Consider the following 21,684-nt stretch of genomic DNA (forward strand, 5'->3'; position numbering starts at 1 on the left):
AATCTCCATAACTTGTTTGTTAAAGGCTCCAGGGACACTGATTCTCCACAGCAAGCCGTCAGCAGGCGGGCTGAGCAGAGTGGCTTAATTGAAGAGCCTGAAATAGAAACTCTCTATTAGGACTGCACAGGCTCCCTGCTCCTGCAGCCTGTCAAGAGTGACATTCTCTGGCTTTTCATTCACTGTAAACCCCAGATTGCAGAAGGAGGAGAAGGAACACATTTATCACAAAGTGCAAAGATTCTGAATAATTATTAGAGTGGATTGGACCTGTTGTGTGAGCCATGCCAGGGTAATGGTACCCAAGTGTTGCAGGGCAGTTCTAGGCTACGTGGGATGATGTTGTGAGCTTCGAGCACAACTGAAATATAACAATTAAGCAAAATGTACTTATATTATACTACATTACATTACATTACATTACATTACATTACATTATATTATATTATATTATATTATATTATATTATGTTATATTATATTATATTATTTAAACCATTGTTAAATTAAAGATTGGCTGCCGATCATGTTATATTGCATGTTCAGAGGCAAATGAAAACAACGGGACTGGAATTGTGTGAGCATTGCACTCTACTGGCAGCTGTTACAAATTACAACAGTGGATCCATATTAAATTATCAGGGAACAGCATCTTGTGATTAATGTCACCTTGCATCTTTTCCTCTGCGTCTAACACATGTAATAAATAACAACATCTGCTAATCTGTTGGAAATGTGCAGATTCAGGTGTAGGAATTTGTCTCTGAGTCTCTGGATAGTTACAGTAATGTCTTCAGTCCAGCAAGCTCTCATTGCTTATTCGAGTTTGATTCAGGATATCAGGCTTATTTATTAATCTATTAATTGATCTACAGTCTGTGCATCATCAGATTTGTGGGCAGATCTTGCTCTTGCTTCTTCCATCAGACACACACTCTTATTTAAACCCCACAGGCTGGAGAGTTTACAGTCACCATACCACCAGATGGCAGCCAATAATACTGTAATTCCCTTTAATTCGCATTCCCTGTAATGATTAATAATTCTGGCTGTAATTAATTTGTAGAAATAGCTAACGGAGGCGTCATGTTTATAACTCATCATGTCTCTATCGTTGCATTGCAAGTTGTCAATTCCTCAAGTAGACTTTACAAGCACAGCAGCATAACTCTAAGCTTAGATTTATGATAATAATGCTACCAACTCTGTATTTTGGACACATGCTCTACACGTTTTCATGGTAGTAATGTATATGAGTAGAACATCCGTGTATGTCTGTTGTGTGCTCCCACAGGGATGTTGTTGAAAGAGTTTGCAAGACAGTGAGAGATTCTTTAAGAAAAGTCAAGAAATTCTAACAAATACTAAACAAAGAAATCCAGGAGGCGGTACTACATTATCCCCGCCTTCTTTTCTAAAAAGCTGCACTTTAATTGGCCGGAGTACTCCGTCTGCCTCACCCATTGGCTGCTTTGCCTGTCAGTCAAAGATATTTGGTCGCCCAGTGTTCCGCGGAGGACGCAAATCAAGTGAAACAAATCTTCTGACAGGAAAAAAGTTCATGCCGGAGTTCTCTCAGACTTCACAGGCCCGAATGAAGGTAAGAGTCGCTTTACGAATCCATCTGTAACTGCTGTGTGAACGCGGGGAGGGTTTGTGTTCACTTTCTCGCTGACTTTTTGCTCCGGAAAGTAGAGAAAAGAGATGCGATGCGGTCCGAGCTGCAGGCCGGACCGTTCGGTTTGTGTCTCGGCGAGATCAAATGACACGAAGATCTGTTTTCTTCTTGCAAAACACTGCACCACTTAAACACAAACACAGCATGTATCAACGTGGAAACGCAGGGAATAACATTGCGACGCATCTTGAGGAGATAGAGTTGAATCTTTGTTATTTAATTCATTTAAAACGACTTTACCTAATTACTTAATAGCGCGCAATCACGCTTCAATAACTGTAAACACCAATTTGCAGCCATTTGTGTGTTTTTTGCGACGTTTTTGTAAACATGAGGCTACATCAGAGTAAGTAAGTCGACCCAGAAAGGAGGTTTTGCACTAAATCCAATTGAGTGTCCAGTAATACACGCAGTCAGACCTCCTGACCGAGGCTGGATAGTCCCCTGAGTTGACCCCACATGTGGGTCAAACACATTCTGGGACATGTGCTCATCCAACGTTCAGATTCTCAACATTTACAGCCAATATCATTGAAGGATATGGAGAGAACACTTGATGATTTGATATTCCACTGCAAAAAAAAGTGCCTCCTGACTTCACTCCATGTGAAAATAGTAATGGGATTTATTTTCCCCGTTTTATTTGAATAGAAAGTGCAACTATCTACCCTTAACCTGGGGGCCTCTTTGCCTGGAGTCATTGTATGTCTAAGCTATAATGGATGTAGCGTGTTACTCCCATGTTTACAGTGGTCCAGGCCAAGGTGCGTGGCTGACCAGGCTTAAAGCAAACACGGATAAAGGGATTATGGAAGCAGGGCTTTCATAATCGGAAGTGATCTGAGACAACGTGTGGGAATATTGTAGTTTCCCATGCTCTCTCCCTGATTGTAAAACCTCAAAGATTACCCAATCCAACTCTGGGATTAGGAGAAATGTTACTGAAATCGCCAAGGTCTAAAACAAATGTTGATTTCAGGAGTAATTCCTTTCTCAGCACACACTCCTACAGTCATGACAGTAGCCAGTGAAATTAGGAGGGAGCCTGTAAACCCTAAACCAAGGGAGGTGTGTGTACTGCAGTTTAATTTGCATTTTACCCCTGTGGTTAAACCACAGACCATGAGTGCTGGTAAAGGCACAGTCACAACACTGTGAGCCTTCTTTCTGAGAGCACTGGAGGGATTTAAGCTCTGGGTGCAGTGCAAAGAAATGTATTTGGAAGAAGGATGGCAGCAGATTGGAGCCATTTTGTCGTCTGCATACTGCACTTTATGGTTGTTAACACGTTACTGTTATTGTATATGTAAAGTCAAATGCCTTATGGTCATTGTCAGCACAGTTTTCCATTCAACTGTTAATGTTAACAGGTTTGTATTTTTCTAATGTTCCCACATGTGCTTAGGAAGTATTTTAGTCCAGAAGCTACTTCCTGTGATATGAAAGGCCCACAGCTTATGTCTGTTATTATGCAACCAGTGCCCAGACAGACACAGGAGCCCCCCCCCTCCTCATGACTGCTTGATGTGGAAAAGTTGTAGTGAGCATGGAGCTCGGAGTAAAGCCCAAACTGAGCTCAGGTGTGGATCTCCAGCCAGCCAACTGGAGCCCAATCACAGGGGAGCATACACGCTTGTGTGATTCAAGCTGGAGTGTATTTGTGTTTTTCAGTAGTCTTCAAGTACAGTGTCCGTCTAATCCGACATGTCCCGCCTGATGATTCCCATCTGAAAATGATGGGTAGTGCAATAACACTTTGCACAGCTTTGATCCTATTTCAAAGAGGGGCCTGCGTGTGTTCACTTGGCCAGATTGCGGTTGTGGATGTTTGAAGTGTGGACACCGCAGGGCTCGTCATCAGAACCAACACAGCTGTGAGATTAGGGCGCGCTGACACTACAAAGAGACCGCATCGTGTTTCCAACACAAAATCCCCCCCTCTCGGACTCATTGTGTACGGCGAAACAAAACAGAACACCACGTGACATAATGTGCAGCGTCGGATTTGGCATTAGAAAGTGAACAGTCAGCTTTGTAGCAGCGGCCCGATGATAGAACGTGATCCGTCTGGTGTTTGATACGCGATCAGTTCCGTCCGTGCCTGATGAACACACGCCAGCATCTATTTCCTCGGTGAGCTGCAGTATCTGAAAGGCTGCAGGAGAATCAAACGAGTAACTTCGCTGCAAAGTTGCACTTTAAAATTTCCCCACGTGCCTCAGCAGCGGCCTCAACGCTGCTAAACCGTTTAAGTTCAGCCTGCGATTGAGACAATATGGTTTCTCTATATGCAGATACTGTATACTGCACATCCTGGATACTTCATTAGGACCGGACGCATCGGAATAACTCAAGTAACCTGCTTTCTCCCATCAGTCATATGAACGATCAGTCAGTCAACCCCCGTCCTCTGTTTTCCTCCCTTTTCCCTCTCGCAGCCCAAGCTGAACATGGAGAGTTTGAGCAAGCCGGAGCTGCTGATGCTATTCAGCGTCCTGGAGGGAGAGCTGGAGGCCCGGGACGTGGTCATCGATGCCCTCAAGGTACAGATCAATGACGCCGGCCACAAGTATTACAAAGTCAAGACGGGGCAGGGAGCTAAAGAGTGTGTACGGATGCCTGTGGGGGAGAGAGAGACCACTGAGCTGTGTTATGGGAACAGGTGGTGCATTCAGGTCCGGTGTCTTCACGTAGGTACAGTGCATTCTTTATAAGGTTTGGGTTGTGAAAACAGTCTGGTTAAGGAGCCGGCGGCGACTCGTTTGATCCAGGAAAGTGGAAAATAAGAAGAAGGAAATGGGCAAGGACAGTCGACATTTAACCCACATAACTCTGATTTCCTGTAAGGAAGTTGTACGCAGTGGCAAGCTCGACTAATATTTGGATCTATTTCACATTTTCTAAGTCTACTACAGTCTGTGTGTATGGTATGGAGTGAATGTTTGGAGCTTTGTCCTCTTTCTGTTGTCCTCAAAGGGATTCTCCGATCTTGTCTTTTGTGTGAATTGCAGCGTTGTGGAGATATGTGGCTTTCACATACCAGGTCCTGAGGCTTTTCAACGGACCCTCATTCAAGGTTTTGCAGGCCAAAATAAAAGCCTTACACGTCTTCCGTGTCCCACATAGAACTGTATAAACTGAATAACTCTCAGGCACTATCACTCCTTGCTTCTTTTCATTCTCACAGCTACTTGGCGGTAAAAGAAATGTTGGTGTTTCAGAGCAAAATGTCAAAGGAAAACACTTTCTGAGGCAGAGCTGAGCCTATTTGTGTCCAACTAAGCTAAAAGCCTCACGCAGAGTAACTTTTATTCAGCTCAGGTCCATTCAAGGGTGAAAAAAACCTGGTATGTAAAAACCAAGTGTCTCTTCAATGCTGCAATTTACTAAGTGCGTGTAACTTTGAATACAATAGGGGGCTGCAGAGTTTCTCTCCACTCGAGCCTCTTGTGCCACACTCACACGTTTCTGACGTCTCACTCTGGCAGGATAAGCACCACATTACAGTAAAAGGAATGTTGGACTCTTTTCCCACACGTATTGATCACGCTGCGGGGCCACGTCACCGCCACACTGCTCGCTCCAGCCTCAGTCAGGATGTAGTGGGCCTTATGAATGGAAGAGGTGTACGACCCCACTTTTGTGAAATCCTCCACCAAAGACCGGTGACGAGCCGTGTTTGTCTCTGAAACAGAAGCCCCAGCTATTAATTTAAAGTTTTAGAGCCATTACACTGTTGGAATGCTGTTTGGGTTTCCTGCAGTGAAACGCTCTATTGAAAGAGCAAACTCGGGAGAGGCCGTAGCAAAGTAGAACACTGCAGTCCATTTCAAAAAGGCCCCGGCTGCCGCTGAGTGTCGGTGTGTTGTGTCTAGACCGCATTCCTCCATCTCTCCTGGGATCTGGCCATCTAAGGCAAGAGGAGTTACAGCACGCTGGGCGCCTGATGACTCAATATGAGGGAGGCTGCTGTGAGAGAACAAATAAACATGGACCTTAACTGGAGCTTGAAAGTGGCTGCGCTCCGTTCATGCCTCCCCCCCCCCCCCCCCCGCAGCACACACACGCCGCAACTGGCAGGACAGAGGCCAGATCAATGCTGCAGTGTTTTCATTAAGGGCACATTCACTGACCTGGAGTAACTGCTCCTCTCTTCTGCCAACGTTGCATAGTTTAGGGGAAATGAACACACACACACACACACACACACACACACACACACAGTGGCATAAATGGAGACTAATTAGATGAAAACTGCCTCGAGCCGACTCCTGAGATAAACTGACAATTACACGGTGGCGTGCCGTTCATTCTCTCCCCTCTGCAGGATTCGTTTTATTCCTAATGAGTCAGCAAGGTCAGACGCGTTTGTCCACAACACTCGGCTGTTGACGGTGTGGAATCTTGGCCCCTCGCACGAGTTTTTGTTTTCCCAACAATAAGCCGGCAGAGGAGGCTTCAGTCCTGACAGGATCAGGCTCAGTCCTGTTGCTGACAGCTGACTGACAGCTGACTGACGTGACGCCACATCTCAAGCTGACACTGGCTGTCATGTGAGTCTCTAAGTGTCTAAATAGAATTAGTTATGCGTCTTTTACTAACCCATCCAGTAGGCTCCTCCTTTCTGCTCTGGTTCTGGTTCTGGTCCTCCCACTCTCTTCTTTCTTACCTAGTTAAACGTGTTAAAGCTTCATGCCTGACGGTTGAAGAGCCGCTCATTGCGGCTGGTGAATAGCAGCGGTTTAAGGCCATGATGAAAGCTGAACGCTGTGGTTTCTCCACCGTATTCTCTATTTAATTACACAGAACTATCAATGGCATCCTAGCCATCCACTGCATTCCCCCCCCCTGTGACTCACTTGCGCAGCTGCTGACTTCTCTTCATGCTGCGGCTTTCAAAAGGAAGTTCGGCTCTGGCAACGCTGGCGTTTTGGCACACAAACCTCCCGCAGTGAACCAGTTTATGCTCTGGGAAGAGTCTTAAAGTTCAAAGGGAGCTCAAATATGGAAATGAGCCTTTAATTAACTGTCGAGTTCACATGGTGTGGTTGGCCGGGCCTCCTACAAATGAACTTAGTTTTAATACGGTTTCTGTAGTAATGAGACAGCTCTGAATGAGGAGAGGAGCCTGGGTTCCAGTTTTTCAGTCGCCTACACTGATTGGGCCTGGTGGAAGTTTATTTTTAATCTACTTCTCTATTTTTCTCACACGTAGACAGAGAATGAGACATTGTCTATTCATTTTCCCTTTGCAGAAGTATTTTAAACGTGGTTCTTTAGCTGCTGTAAGTGCTTTGATATTTGAAAGGATTTGCAGCCTGTAAGTGCTGAAAGATGTCTGACTGTCCTCCGGCTGAACCAGGGCTTCACTCATCATCAATCCACATCCTGCCACGGCTATAGGACACACAAGCAGCTTTGTACTCTGAAGTAATCAAGTGTTTGAGAACAAGAGAAAAAGAGACAAAAGTCATAGAAACTATAAGACAATATCAGATGTAGATCATCTATGCAGCTCTAATGGTACATGTAGGCATCAGCATGACACACACACACACACACACACACACACACACACACACACACACACACACACACACACACACACACACACACACACACACAGAGGCTCTACAGCGTGTTGGATTCTAAACATGAGGTCACCTTATGAATGTGTTTCCTGTCTTCCCACTCCTCACTTCCTCCTCTTTCTTTGCAAGCCAGTCAGAAATGGACGGAGCGGCCGGGGGAACAAGTCTCCCTTTTGTGGAGGACGTGCACGGATGTCTGTGCGCGCTGAAGGTCCGGGGGCGGAGACGGAGGGGAAAGAGTTGAAAGGAGGAGAATTTGTGTAAACTCCACACACAGAGAATAAGAAAACAGTGCTGCCTCAAATAAGAGAGAGAAGTAATGCTAGGAAAGTCATTAAAGGAGTTTCATCTTCTGCTGCGGAGGCTAGTACATCTTTAGAATTTATAATGCCAAGTTGGGGAACCTGCACTGTAAAATTTAAACCACTGATTGAGATTGAGATCATCCCTGGGCTTTGAGGCTCCTCCTCCTTTTCAGCTTGATTCTCCTGGGCCCTCTTGTGTGTCCCTGTTACCCTTCATCCCTTTGATCCACCTTCACTCCAAACCCCCTGCAAAAAAAACACCAGAACTAATACGACAGCTTTGCCCTCTTTTCTGAGATAGAAGTTGGACGAACTGTGGTCCTGCGTCTCTGGAGTGTTACCGTTGCTGTGTTGTTCAGGAACGTTAAGAAGCTGTCAAACTGTCCTTTTACATGAACCAGCTTGTACCAAACATGAGGATGGAGTTTAGTATCGGTAGTTTCCCTCTCACTGTTGCATCCTTCTGCTTAAGATACAATTGATATCTTAATCAGAGCAAATAATTAAGGAAGCTATTCTTAAATGTAGGGATTCAGTGTTTGCGGCTCAACACAGTGGGGCTTTATTGTTCTTATTTTAACCTAATATCAGTTTGATTGATGTTGCTGGGAATCCACACTGAAAACAGGATGATCACCTTTTTATATATAAAAACAAGTAGAAATCTCTCTTATCAGACGAGCTCCTCCATGTAGCCGAGCTCTCATCTACACAGTTGTCAGAGTCATGTTGTCTTGGCCCATCAGGATCTGGGCCAGAGAGGATCCTGTCCTTTCTAATCTCTTGATCCTCTTTGGTGGAGCCCTGGTCAGCAGCTCTCCTGCAGCCCTCCAAGTTAAACAGAGAGCAGCTCTGCCCTGGTTGAAGCTCAGTCCACAGCTGCTGTCCGTGATGAAGACAGACAGACAGAAAGAGACACACACACACACACACACACACACACACACACACACACACACACACACACACACACACACACACACACACACACACACACCATCTGTTGCTCTTGCATCTTCCTAGCACAATGTGTGTGGTGATTTGTCTACATTCATGCTGTGGTTTCTTTATTTCATCCCCACTCCTCCTCCCTCCTCCAGTGTAGGAGATGTTTCTGGTGGTGTCCAGCCCTGGATCTGATTTCCTGTAATGTTGGGCTGTTGAGAAATGACAGTCATGAATCATATGTGACATATGAATTAAAAACATAAAAACATAACTGCCAAGGATCATTGGAACAAAGGCAAAAGCTAAATGTGTGTAGCTCAGTATCACACTGTCTCAAAGGGGTTAACAGACCAATAGATCAACAGATCCCCATCCCGCCCCCTACCATAACGCTATCCTTTAAGGAAATGAAATGGAAATTGAAGAAACCTTCATAAAGAGAAATCTTGTAAATGTAGCGGCTATACCGTCCCTCCCTCTCTGGCTGCCGTCTGACCTTTCACCTCTTCTCATCCAGGCCCAGAGAAAAGAGCTTTTTGTCCAGGAGCGGTACGGACGGTACAACCTCAGCGACCCCTTCCTGGCCTTGCAGAGAGACAGCCAGGCCGTGGGGGGCCAGGCCAAAGACCCGGGCGGTCCCTCCACCTCCAACCCTCTGGTCATTCTCAAACTGGTGGTGAGCCACTGCAGGAGGATGCAAGAGAAGATGCTGGCCCAGCTGGCTGCAGCTGAGAGCAGACACAGGAGGGTAGGTCCTCTTTTGTTTGGATCCCAGAAGTTCAAAGATTACAATAAACTGTCCCGCTCCATCAACACCTTCTGTGCCAGAAATAGTAAGCGTGTAAAGTGTGGGGTTGTTATTTCAGGTTCCCTTTGTTTTCAGTGCACTAATCACTTCAAAAGTAGCAGTAATTGTCCTTAACAGCAACTTTTAGGAGAGGTGATGTGCTTCATGAGCCTCTGTCTCCCCCCTGTGTGTGTTTCAGGTCATTGCAGATCTGGAGGAGGAGAAGAGGAGACACGCCGAGGACACTGCCGAGGGAGATGATGTCACCTACATCCTGGAGAAGGAGAGGGAGCGCTTGCAACAGCAGGTGCGGGTTGAGCCACAGAGCCAGAACAGAACGGCTGCAGTACAGGAAGTGCATCTCACTTTTACCAACAATGACAAGTTTGACTTGTTTTGTAAACCCGTCCTGTTTTTACAGCTGGAGTTTGAGCGGAGCCAGGTCAGGCGACTGGAGAAGGAACAACAGCGGATCACAGACCAGCTAGAAGAAGAACGAGCTCAGCACAAACAGCTCTCCTGTGCTTTGGCCAAAGAGTGCAAGTGGGCCAGCGCCAGAGCTCTGGAAGAGGGTCACCGTCTGACCGAGCTGGGCCGCAAAATGGACAAGGTACCAACGCTTTCACCCCAAGTTGGAGTCTTGCATTTCTCCCCTCACAGTTCTTCATGATTCAATGTTAGTTTTGGTGGTTTGGTCTCGCTGGGTTAACAGACTTCTTCTGATCCTAGGAGAAAGAGGCCTGTCAGGCCCTGAGGACGGAACTGGAGGATGAGAGGAGGAGAGCCCTGAGGATGGAGGCCAGGGTGGAGGAGCAGCTGGCCGAGTTTGACACGGAGCGAGAGCAGCTCCGCTCCCGGCTCAAGAAGGAGGAAGCACACTGTCGTCAGCTACAACAACAGGTGCCAACACTCACACACTCGCTACCATGCAGTGTAGAATTACAGTAACCAGGCACCAAGTTTCCGTTTTTACAATTGCCTAACAGGAGTTGCTTTATTTCGCTCTGTAATAAGGTGGAAGAGCTGAGGAGGAAGCTGGAGGAAGTGAACGTGATGGATGCAGTGAGGGCAGCGGTTACAGAATCAGGAGGAAAGGAGGAGTGGGCCGCAAAGGTTCCTGCAGGAAAGACCACAATAGAGACCATTAAGGTGGAGGACATTGAGGGGGGTGGAATCCAGCACCCGCCACAGCCAATAATCAATGGTCACCATTGTCTGGTGGAGGCCATGGGGCACAATGGTGCTCCTGAGAATGTCCTCTCTGAGATATGTCTGGAGAATGGCGATGAAAATTCAGTCCACGTCCATCATCAAAGCCAGGGGGTGTCACCCTCCTGCAGTGCCGCCCCCTCACCTCTGCCCCCCTCCTCACCCTGTGCCTCTCCTGTCCTTGCCAAATCCTCTCCAGGTAGCCCTGGCCCTCCTGGCTATCAGTCCTCTTACCAGGCTGGGATCAATCAGCGTTTCCACGCCGCTCGTCACAAATTCCAGGGGACCACTGAGCCCGAGCCTCAGTCCCAGGCCACCCAGCTCGCCCCCCTGCACTCTCCTAAAGACCTCCCGCCTCCTGTGACCAGCTCCTCTCCAGAAGCCAGCCCTATGAAGCAGCTGGCCCGGAGCACAGTCACTCAAGTCCTGTCTCGCTTCACAACCGTCCAGCCAAAGCTCACCGCGCCAAACAACTCGCCCTTTGGTACAGACTACCGCAACCTGGCAGCCCCCTCTTCTCCTGTCATCGGGAGGGCGGCGGCGGTGGCGGCGGTTCTCCCGCAGGGCGTCAGATCGCCCGTCATCCCCAGGGCGGACAGAGGAAACCCCCCGCCTATCCCTCCAAAGAAGCCCGGTCTGGGACAGGCCCCGCCCTCCCCGGCCCCGGTGCCTCGCTCTGCCAGCCATTTCTCTGACGGTCCACTCTCAGGCAGCTGTGGCCTCACCTCCAGCCAGGAGGGAGTCAAAGAACTGGACATGGTGGTCTCCTCTAATTAAACGGTTTCATTTCATCTGTTAGTAATCACCCAGCTGCTGCTCTGCTCTCATAGTTATGATTAAAGCATGACCCTTTATGTACTTCTTATGATTATTACAGCAGAGCCCGCCCCTTAAACACTGTTATACTACTTGTCTTTTATTTATATGAATGAATATAGTTTTCTAATGTAAGACACTATTCCATGAAGTGGTTAAGGGACTAATGACCGATCACAGTCAGTAGGTTTAGCTGCACCAATATTTATGGCAAACCATACAGTTATGAAGTATATCCAAAGAGCAGAAGTAAGTTTGTTCTTTCCATGCTTTGTTCTCATTACTTTGCTTATTAAAACAAATCATTTTAGACCAAATTTAACACTGACCAATGTAGACAATGTTCTCATCTGCATATGCACTCCTATGTAACTGTGTATCTTTTTTTACATATATATATAAATGGATAGTTTATTTTTCAATCTCTCTCTCTGTATGATAGCTTGTACACAAATATCAATATAATTCAGTATTTTAATGTATATTGTAAGGCTGGAGAAGCAAGACGTCATGTTTTCATGCAATAAACTCAAGTTTTAAGGTGGATTCTGTTCGTCAAGATAAAGATCATATACAGCACAATCAATTCTAGAGTATTGTAGTATGGAGTATTATACACATTAGTAATCAGTCATATAGCTCAGATTAGTTACATTAATGGAAAAGCCTTTGAATGAAATCGTCAAGTTTTTAGATTCAGATTTGATTTCCTAACAAATGACATAAACATGAATTTCCAAATTGCATTGTCCTGTGAAATGTGCTGCACAGACAGATGATGTCCTCTAGGAGGCGGTGTCTGATAAGTAGTTACTGCAGCCTGTGAGACGAAGGGAATTGAACGGTTACTGGCTGCACAGATGTCACATCCTGGTCTTGGGGCTGAACTGATCATTATCTTTGCCTTGTTGAGCGACTCGCCACAATGAGTGATGATTCTACTTCTATTCCTTTCCCCGGATGGTGCTTTTTTTCATTAAAAAACAGTAAGAAATGAGCAGACGCATGCACACACATGCTATCTTTGTATATTTCCCACACTCACTCCAGTCAGTTGGTCATGGGTGGTGGAACTACTCGCTTCATCCAGTACTGTCAGATCTCTTCTCTCCTGGGACTCTTGCTGCTCCAGTCCCCATCAGAGCTGTGCACCAGTGTGTGATGCTCCTGCCACATGAAATAATAATGCTTTGATGTGGATGAAAGACTTTGTACACCTTTACAGTGACGTCTACTCTCTCCAAAACAATTACTCGACTGAGAAAGCAGTGAAAATGGAGTAGAGTAGCGTGCAGTGAGTACGGCTGTCTGTCAAATTAAATCCACCTTCTTGTTGTGGGGGGGGGGAGGCTGGGCTGGTTAAAGAGATGGGTCACCTCTTCTCTGCTCAGCTCACCTAATTAACATTCCAGCAGGGCCGCATCACAAAGCCAACACAGGCCCAGTCTGGTCCCCTCAGCCGTCCCAAACGTCCACAGGTCCATGAGCTGTTTGGGGACATGTCCTGTCTCACTGCTGTCTACAGTCGTCCTCTGCTGTCCTCCGTTAACAACATATACTGTATATACAAACTATAAGCTGAATGTCTTCCATAAACACATTTAGTTGAACTGTCTGGGGAGTAAATACATAAATGTGTTGCTCTTCTTCCTGTTCTGTCCATAAGCATCCCAAAGCAGTATCTTCTTATGAGGTTGACTCCAAAATCCTCCTCGTTTTTTGACTACAATGGATAGATTTGATGTGATTTCAACATAAGATCATGTGAGACTTGCTTTTGATAAAAGGCTGCTATAAATATACAAACTTGAACTTGAAAATGGATCTCTGCAATCGTCTCACCTTGGTGGATCTGGTTTATGACTATGCGACATGAAGTGGGACAGACATGACTGCGGTGACGCGCTGTGTGAATGAGATGACAACACTGAGGTCAAGGAGGGAACGCGCAAACCTGTCAGGACTTAAACCACAAATTTACAGCCCTCTTTGTTGCAAGAAACCAAAAATATGTCTGCCCGGCCGGTGATGCAGCCGCTCTGTGCGCCGCAGCCTGAGTGAGTGATGAGACGATGATTGTAATCTCTGTCATCTGAGCACTCGACCGTGTCCGTGCTGTACCATCCTCTTTTCCTTACTCCCTCTCTTCTGCCAGTCCAAAGTTAGCCTGAGCCATGAGAGGGGCCTAGAATAGGACGTCGGCCCCCCGCGCTGAGCCCCTCGAACGCCACAGCTGGAGCGAGCTCAAAGCCAGACAGAAGGAGAGGGAGGTGCTCGGGTGACTGCAGTGTTCTCGCCACCATCACCTGCTGCCTGTAAAGCAATTTGTTATAGAGTTGTCACTGTAAAATCCATAGCTTGTCTGAGGGGTAAAGAAAGATGGGGTCACATGTAATGAGGATCCAAGTGTTGCCCAATATTTAGATATGACATAAGTGAAGGACAGAGCAGCTCTGCGTGAGTGTGAGGGAGAGAGAGAGAGAGAGAGAGAGAGAGAGAGAGAGAGAGAGAGAGAGAGAGAGAGCGCGCAAGAAGAGGGAACATTCAGTGAATAGACAGCGAACAAGTTTGCAAATCATACAAATCTCTCTCTCTCATACACACACACACACTCACGCACCCACGCAGCCACCCACGCACGCACGCACGCACGCACGCACGCACGCACGCACGCACGCACGCACGCACGCACGCACGCACGCACGCATGCACGCACACACACACACAGCCTTTAATGTTGTATTTTTAGGCAGCAACTTTGTTATTGACCTCTCCTTCACTAATGCCCCTGGACTTCACTGTGATTAAAATGACCTCACACACATTCATGTACCTACATACATACATACATCTTTCCATTGGACCTGAACTACAAACTTACACACAGGGAACATCACAGGAAAGGTTTGAGCTGTATGTAAGGAGCAATAAGTGAGAAATTCACTCCCTATCTTAATCCTTAGGAGGCATAGGACAGTTATATGTTGGGACGTCTATAGGTTGTCTTATCAGGTTGAGGACATTTGGACACTGGAGAGGAAAATCAAATTTGGGCTCAAAAATCTACACATCTCCATCAACATCAACATCATCATCATCATCTCCATCATGTTATTACGTTGCTGCTGCCTTATAAAATATTTACTTTGGAGGAAGTTTCATTTTCACACTGAATCCACCCATCCAGGCAAGAGAGCAGTATACACACACATACACACACACACACACACACACACACACAATATCCAGTTCATTTAAGGTGCAGGTGTTTGGAAAGCAGATTTCCTTTAAATGATGGAATTATGACTTTGAGGCTTACAGCAATTGAAAACCTATAATTCCCAGCAATGGTGAGAGTTGTGTGCAACAGCAGTACTAACGTGTAGAGTGGAGTTGTAGCACTTCTATGTTAGCCAAACAAGGTCTGAAATGCCCCCTGGGAAGGATTTACCTATCTCTATGGAGACAACAAGTTCCTGTTTAATGATGTGTCAAAGCAGGAAAGCTTGACCTCTCATAGCTGAATGTCCCCAAGCAAAACACACTCTCCTTTATACTGGACTCACAAGGGGACAACACGCAGGCTCTTTACCTGTTTGATACTTCACACAAATGTTCAATACAACTAATCAGTGTTTGAATGACTGAAATACTGAAATATTACATCTGTATTGCCCTATATTAAATTCATGATATTCAGTTTAAATTTCAATTTAATCGAAGTATTTTGGGACTGGGTTAAATTAACTAGTTAATAGGTTTGTCATTTTGTTTAGTTTTTATCGTTTTAAATCAGGTTGCCGTTTTCACATTTACATTTCCCCATGAATTGTTTATGTAATATGGTTGATGTGCCACAGGAAGCATTTGATTCACTTCCTGAGCTCATTGTATTGGCTTTGAACTCAGTTTCTCTCATCAAAACAGAGAAAGACTCCAAAACCATTTTTCATTTTCTAAATAATAAACTAATCGAGCAACCAACATCTGATCTGTTATGATGAAGATCTGATGCAGTTTGCTCTGGTTTCGCCTCATGACACACTTGTCCCCCTCGTTTACCTTCCATCGATCTAAATATACACACACACACCGAGTGTCTGACTGTCTGTGAGTCCACATGCCGCTGTGTGTGAATTTCTCTCTGAGAGGTGGGGGTGGTGTGTGTGTGTGGAGGGGTCACGGACAGCTGACGCACTGGAGTGCTGCGGTGTTCGGGCGTGCATCATCATCATCATCCTCATCCTCATCCTCCTCATCCTCACTCCCCGGCTGCAGGCAGGAGGAAAGGTGCGCGGCTCATCTGTTTGGGCTCGATTCCCCTCCACTCGACGCGGTTCTGATCCTCCACGTGATCTCACTGACTTTTCAACACTTCTCTCGCCGGATTCTGGATATAAATATATACTCAATAACTTCCTGCAGCTCGGGATAAAGGTGATTTTTGATTTAAAAAAAAGTGCCAAACGGTGAATCTAGCTCATTAAAGGAGACCAGGGATGCGTTCACGGACAGCCCGCAACAGGCAGCGTGAAGTGATGGATTCTAAGCCCCAAGCTGCCTCTTTGTGAACTTCTTTCTGTTTTCTGATGATGGACGGCGGACAACGGTCAAGGACTCACATACCTGACAGTGCGAACACATGAGAGGAGAGAGAAGATGTTCGGTTTGAGGAAAAGTCGAGGCTCGTCGGACAGCGGGAAGGCGACGGGAAGCCGACATGGCACCAAGCCCCAGCAGCCCTGCAGACTCATGTCGAGGATGTACTTCACTTTCATTTTGCTGCTGCTCATTTTCACGCCGAGAGTGGATTCATCGTGGTGGTGAGTGGCAGTTACGAGATCATATGCACCGACCTCTGTGTGTGTGTGTGTGTGTGTGTGTGTGTGTGTGTGTGTGTGCTGAAGAAAGTTGAAGAAATGAGTAATAAAAAGAGACTCAAACTATAAATGTCCCTTTGAGTTGCATTCACAGAACTTTTACTGCATCCTGTCCACACCTGCTAATCTTGAATGAATGAGTGTGTGTGTGTGTGTGTGTGTGTGTGTTTGTGTATGTGCGTGCGTGCGTGCGTGCGTGCGCGTGCATGTGTGCGTGTGTGAAAGTTGGCAATATTAGTCTAGGTGGATGGAAAAACACACAATAATCTATCAGCAAATATCAAGCTGCATCAAGTTTGAAGTCATTCACTTTGAGTTCTCTCAGCAGAGGAATGTGCCACGATTTCCTTCAGAAACATCAACGCAAAGTCAGATGTTCGGCAGTGTGTAGTGTGTTTATGAAGATTAATGGTGTCGGGTGGAATCTCCCCTATCCATCCATCTTGCCCATAGTAAAGTGGCAGGTGCAGGCGCTGGTGCATGAATAAATGCCCCTTGATTTCTCTTGAGGTTTTAAAAAGCCCAAAGGAGAAGAAACATGTAAGAGGAGGTTACCTGCTGCCCCCCCCAACACACACACACACACACACACACACACACACACACACACACACATCTGAAACCATTTTATACAGTGTGTCTCAGATCACACTGTTGGAAAATGTTTACTATGATGTTAACCTTCAAGAGTCTTTAAATTTGAACAGCTACTACTGAATTATGGCTCTGCACTCCACCAGAGTCACCCTGATGGATTTAGAGTCAAAACACACCCATTCTAAATAATCCTCCGAATGGTAATTTCCCCGCCAAAACCATATGTTATCCAATTTGACAATGGTGTAATCCCTTTGCTGTCTTATGCAAATACATTATGAGCAAACTATGCCAGAGAAAGAGAGAGGGACGGATGGAGGATAGGGAGGACGGAGAGACTTGGAAGCCTCCTCTTCAGATGATTAATACTTCTATAATCCTGGTTTGTATTGTTAAGGCCTATATTTAACCGTCGCGATAATTTAGATGAGCACCATGTGTCACACTGCGCAGGACAGGACAGGAGAGGACAGGACAGGACCCCCCCCCCCTCGCCCCGCGGCTCTCTCTAAGTCTCTCCCTCCGCTATGTGTGTGTCCTCCTAGAGACAGTCAGGGGTCTTTTGGTCCAGGCTGGTATGTACAACACACACAATAAACACGCACAGTGCCTCTGCTCTGCTTTACTGCTCAGGCAGATAGTTAGGGTGAGAATGGGACAGGGACGTCCATAACAGGAGTGGAAACTGCCTGCTACATCTGTTTTTGTCTTGGCGGGCAGGGCGACACAAATGTGGACGCAATTAGGGTCTATAATGATATCCGGATGGAGAGTGGAGCGTGCAGGCTTAGACGGAGGACGGGGGGGGGGGTTGTTGGGTTGGACCAGGATGCTGGTTGGGAAAAGCCGGATTGCTGGTTTTGTCATGTTCTGTAGATTACTGTCCCCATGTTGTGCTGATAGAGCTTCCAGAGCCCCTACCCCAACTCCCCTGCCCCGCTCTACAATGCCACCACCATGTGACCTGTCCTTTTAAGAGATGCTACAAAGTGAGGGATTATGTGTGAATAGGAACAGAAAGCAAAAAAGGGCCCGTCACAGGGAGAGAGATGCTTTTCGTGGACTGGAGGAATTTAATACATCTGCTTTACATCCTGGGTATCTGAGCCTCAAGAAGGAGACGCATGTCTGGAGAATCCCCAACACTCCTGTTACAAAGTTTGATATTTTTCGTTTGGTGAATTAATATATAAACACACTCAAGTTTACAGGCGGTCAAACCAAACCAATAACTTCCACCAAAACTCAAATGGTCACTGAAACTGTGCTTGATGCGTGTTGGATCTGCCTCCTTAGGTACATCGGTGCGCTGGGGGCCCGGGTGATCTGCAACAACATTCCCGGTCTGGTGAACAAGCAGAGGCAGCTCTGCCAGCGGCACCCGGACCTGATGCAGTCCATCGGCGAGGGAGCCAAGGAGTGGATCAAAGAATGCCAGCACCAGTTCCGACATCACCGCTGGAACTGCAGCACGCTGGACCGCGACCACACCGTGTTCGGAAGAGTCATGCTGAGAAGTAAGTGTGCCTGGGGAATTCTCTGCTGTGAGATTGTGTTTCTTGAACTGAAATGAGTAAATCATCCCAGTAAAACGTCTTTGGTTGCTTAGTAAGTGTAGGATTAATTATTAGGCACCTTATGGAATCAACCTTGGCCTGTTAATCATCTCAACTTTGCCCCAGAGTACAGGCAGAGAGGGAAAGTGCTGTGGTTTCACCCTCCCCGGAAAGAGGGAAGATTGGGAAAGTCGATGTTCTCCGAAAACAAGTAGCAGATCGAGAGATCCACACTGGCGATGTATAAACAGTAATAGGAGATGTAAATATTTGGGTAGATGTTTCTGGCAGCCAGACAAAGCTTTACTCCCTGACATATCGCTTGCGTTCTGCTTCATTGCGTGAGCAGGAATGAGGACGGGAGGTGGTGGTGGAGCGGGGGGGCGAGCCAGACCAAATAACGCCCCCCCCCCCTCTCCTCTGAAATGAAAACACAGCCTAGTGACGGAGAAAGATGCCATCTGTGCAAATTAAAAGGTAAAAGGAGAGTGGGCCTGTCTGTGATGTTAAAGCTGACAGCGCTGCTTCTCCTGTCTGATCTTCCACCATAAATGGGGATTTCAACCTTCCTGCCGTCTGCGATGTATCGGAGGATCTTTACTGACCCGTAACACAAGTCAGACCAAAGTCCAGGGTGTAATAGCACTGCGTGTTGTGTTTCCTGGTCTCCCCAGGTAGCAGAGAAGCGGCGTTCGTGTATGCCATCTCCTCGGCCGGGGTGGTCTACGCCATCACCAGGGCCTGCAGTCAGGGGGAGCTAAAGATCTGCGGCTGCGACGGCCACAAGCGCGGGCGAGCCAGCGACGACCGGGGCTACTTTGACTGGGGCGGATGCAGCGACAACATCAACTACGGCATAAAGTTCGCCAAAGCCTTCGTGGATGCCAGGGAGCGGATGGTGAAAGACGCCCGGGCGCTCATGAACCTGCACAACAACCGGTGTGGCCGCATGGTGAGTGGCAGGGAGCGACGTTTGCGGTCGAATCCATTTTTTTAAAACATGGAAAGATATGAGAGATAAATAATTCCAGATGTTAAAAGTGAAGTCACTCCAGTTGTCACAAAATCATATCAGCATGAAAAGCAGTTTGTTAACATCTGTGTTAGCATCATGCCATGGGGCAACATCATAGGCTTAACGCCCTGTCACCTTTGACCTCTGCTCTAGGCAGTGAAGCGCTTTATGAAGCTGGAGTGCAAGTGTCACGGGGTCAGCGGCTCCTGTTCTCTGAGAACCTGCTGGCTGGCCATGTCCGACTTCAGGCGGACCGGAGATTACCTCCGCAAGAAGTACAACACCGCCATGGAGGTGACCATGAACCAGGACGGGCCCGGATTCACGGTGGCCGACAAGGAGTTCAAGGGAAGCCCCAAGAACGAGCTGGTGTACGTGGAGAACTCGCCGGATTACTGTCTCATGGACAGAGCAGCAGGTGAGTTCGACACCATCTAGGATCGTGATTATTGGACAAATTCTGAGGGAGAAGAACTGAAAATGTCTTGCTTACAAAGACTAAAAGAGTCACAAATGACAGGTGAACTGTTTGTAAAGCTGATATAAACCTCAGGCCTTTTGCTTCCATACAGTATATTAGAACCTCATCATAGAAGAATGATGTCATCAGGAATCAAGGATCCATTGAGGCGTTTCAATCCAGTTCAGTCATAATAAGACACAGATGATGATGATAGATGAGACGAGAGAAACTGAGATCTTTATTGTCTGAAGTCAGTTTTCCAAAATGGGCGAGAATCAGCGACGTGTCCATTGAAGTCCCGCATTCCTTCACAGCTTAAAGTTCAATGATTTGACCTTTAACATCTCCTTTAATAACTGCTGTTTGCATTGCTTTGTTAAACTCTGTCGCTCTCCTTCAATCCAGCCCCTTCAATCGAGCGTGAAGGAGCTCACTAACTATTGTTGTTAGTGAGTGAGTTTGTTACGGCAGCACAGTGTTTATGTGGTGGGACTAACTTCACTCCTCCCTCATGTTAGCTGGGTTGCAGATTGACAATTGAAGGGTAATGAAGGTGTGTTCACTCAGAGGAAAAGCCCCCTTTCCTTGTTATAAGGTGATCATAGAAGGAGCTTAAGATCCTCCTCACCACTAATCTCCATTGTATAGGAATTCCCACCCTAAGGATACATGCGGTCTTATTTTTCAAATCCTTCCTTTGGTCACTTTTAAGCTCCTCTCTCTAGAGCCCAAGGGGAATATCTCTCCTTATCCTCTTCTCTTCACGTCAGCGACGCTCTGTTATTAGACCTGGCATCTGATCTGCGTCTCAGATCTCACACCTGAGTGTGTAAGCACATCTGTGTTTGGGGGGCGGGGGGGTGGGCGGGGGGGGAGGCTGAGGCTGTTCTGTTGACTGCTTCTAAGCCCCCACACCCTGCTGGCTGCAGGACTGCGGGAAAGCTGATGTTTCACCTGACGGGTTCAGCCTTTGGCGTGAACACGTCCGCCGGTGTTCAGAGGTTTCACAGCTGCTAGGATTAGCTGTCATGGACGTGCACACACTGAATGTTTGTATGTGTAGAAAGAGATGAAATGAACAGACGTCCTTGTCTAGGTTCTTTACTGCCCTTCGTTCTTGTCTGTTCTAAATCCAAACAATCTCTCGCAATCTGAATTTTCTTTAGGATGACAACGGTTGTTGAATCCAAATGTGACCGACGAGTATAAGAAGTAAATCATTTGTTTTGATTTGGAAAAAGGACAAAGTGTGTATGTTTGGATTCCACATGTTCTCCTGTTCTTCTCTCTGCAGGGTCTTTGGGCACAGCAGGCCGAGTGTGTAACAAGTCATCCCGGGGCACAGACGGCTGCGAGGTCATGTGCTGTGGGCGGGGCTACGACACCATGCGCGTTAAACGCCTCACCAAGTGCGAGTGCAAATTCAGGTGGTGCTGCGCCGTGGAGTGCAAGGTCTGCGAGGACACGGTGGACGTGCACACCTGCAAGCCCTACAGACGACCTGATTGGCTGGACATGAGCATTACCTAATCCTGGAGAGACGTGAGCCGGCGCTGTCTCCAGTGACTCGTCAGACCTCACAGTATAGGATGTATGATTGGGATCTCTGAAGTTTAATACCTCTGACTTTGATTTGACTCTTTGACACGTCCTGAAGCGTGGACTTTACAGGAGCTTCATTAGATGACGACAAACTGGAAAATAGGCCCAGATACTGACGGTGTGCTGCTTTAAATGTTCCTAAGAATCATTTGTTAAACTTTCTTAAAACACACTTTGATCACCGATGCACAGTGGTTGAATTTTGCTTAGGCGCACGTTTAGTAGGCAGGGATTTAAA

General features: G+C 46.8%; 2 protein-coding genes across 4 annotated transcripts; both read left to right on the forward strand.

Annotated features, from left to right (window-relative positions):
• Positions 1–1,493: 1,493 nt before the first annotated feature.
• LOC142991229 (CTTNBP2 N-terminal-like protein) lies at positions 1,494–11,877 on the forward strand. Its single transcript, XM_076141281.1, has 7 exons — positions 1,494–1,599; positions 4,116–4,220; positions 9,039–9,269; positions 9,508–9,615; positions 9,730–9,918; positions 10,038–10,208; positions 10,323–11,877. The coding sequence occupies exons 1-7, from the start codon at positions 1,561–1,563 to the stop codon at positions 11,292–11,294; spliced, it is 1,815 nt and encodes a 604-aa protein (XP_075997396.1). The 5' UTR covers positions 1,494–1,560; the 3' UTR covers positions 11,295–11,877.
• Positions 11,878–15,832: 3,955 nt separating this feature from the next.
• Positions 15,833–21,684, forward strand: LOC142991230 (protein Wnt-2b-like). Of its 3 annotated transcripts, none has more exons than XM_076141283.1 (5): positions 15,833–15,859; positions 18,096–18,327; positions 19,041–19,318; positions 19,535–19,799; positions 21,139–21,684. In XM_076141283.1, exons 1-5 carry the CDS (start codon positions 15,833–15,835, stop codon positions 21,372–21,374), a joined length of 1,038 nt encoding a protein of 345 aa, XP_075997398.1. In that variant the 3' UTR covers positions 21,375–21,684. The 3 variants fall into 3 exon arrangements, with proteins under 3 accessions (XP_075997398.1, XP_075997397.1, XP_075997399.1); XM_076141282.1 differs by lacking the exon at positions 15,833–15,859 and adding an exon at positions 15,993–16,156 and having other exon boundaries at positions 18,107–18,327; XM_076141284.1 differs by lacking the exon at positions 15,833–15,859 and having other exon boundaries at positions 18,186–18,327; positions 19,041–19,322; positions 19,539–19,799.

Source organism: Genypterus blacodes, unplaced genomic scaffold (genome assembly GCF_046128005.1).
Source record: "Genypterus blacodes isolate CSIRO-AG114 ecotype Tasmania unplaced genomic scaffold, CSIRO-AGI_Gbla_v1 ptg000017l_1, whole genome shotgun sequence".
NCBI classification, from domain to species: domain Eukaryota; kingdom Metazoa; phylum Chordata; class Actinopteri; order Ophidiiformes; family Ophidiidae; genus Genypterus; species Genypterus blacodes.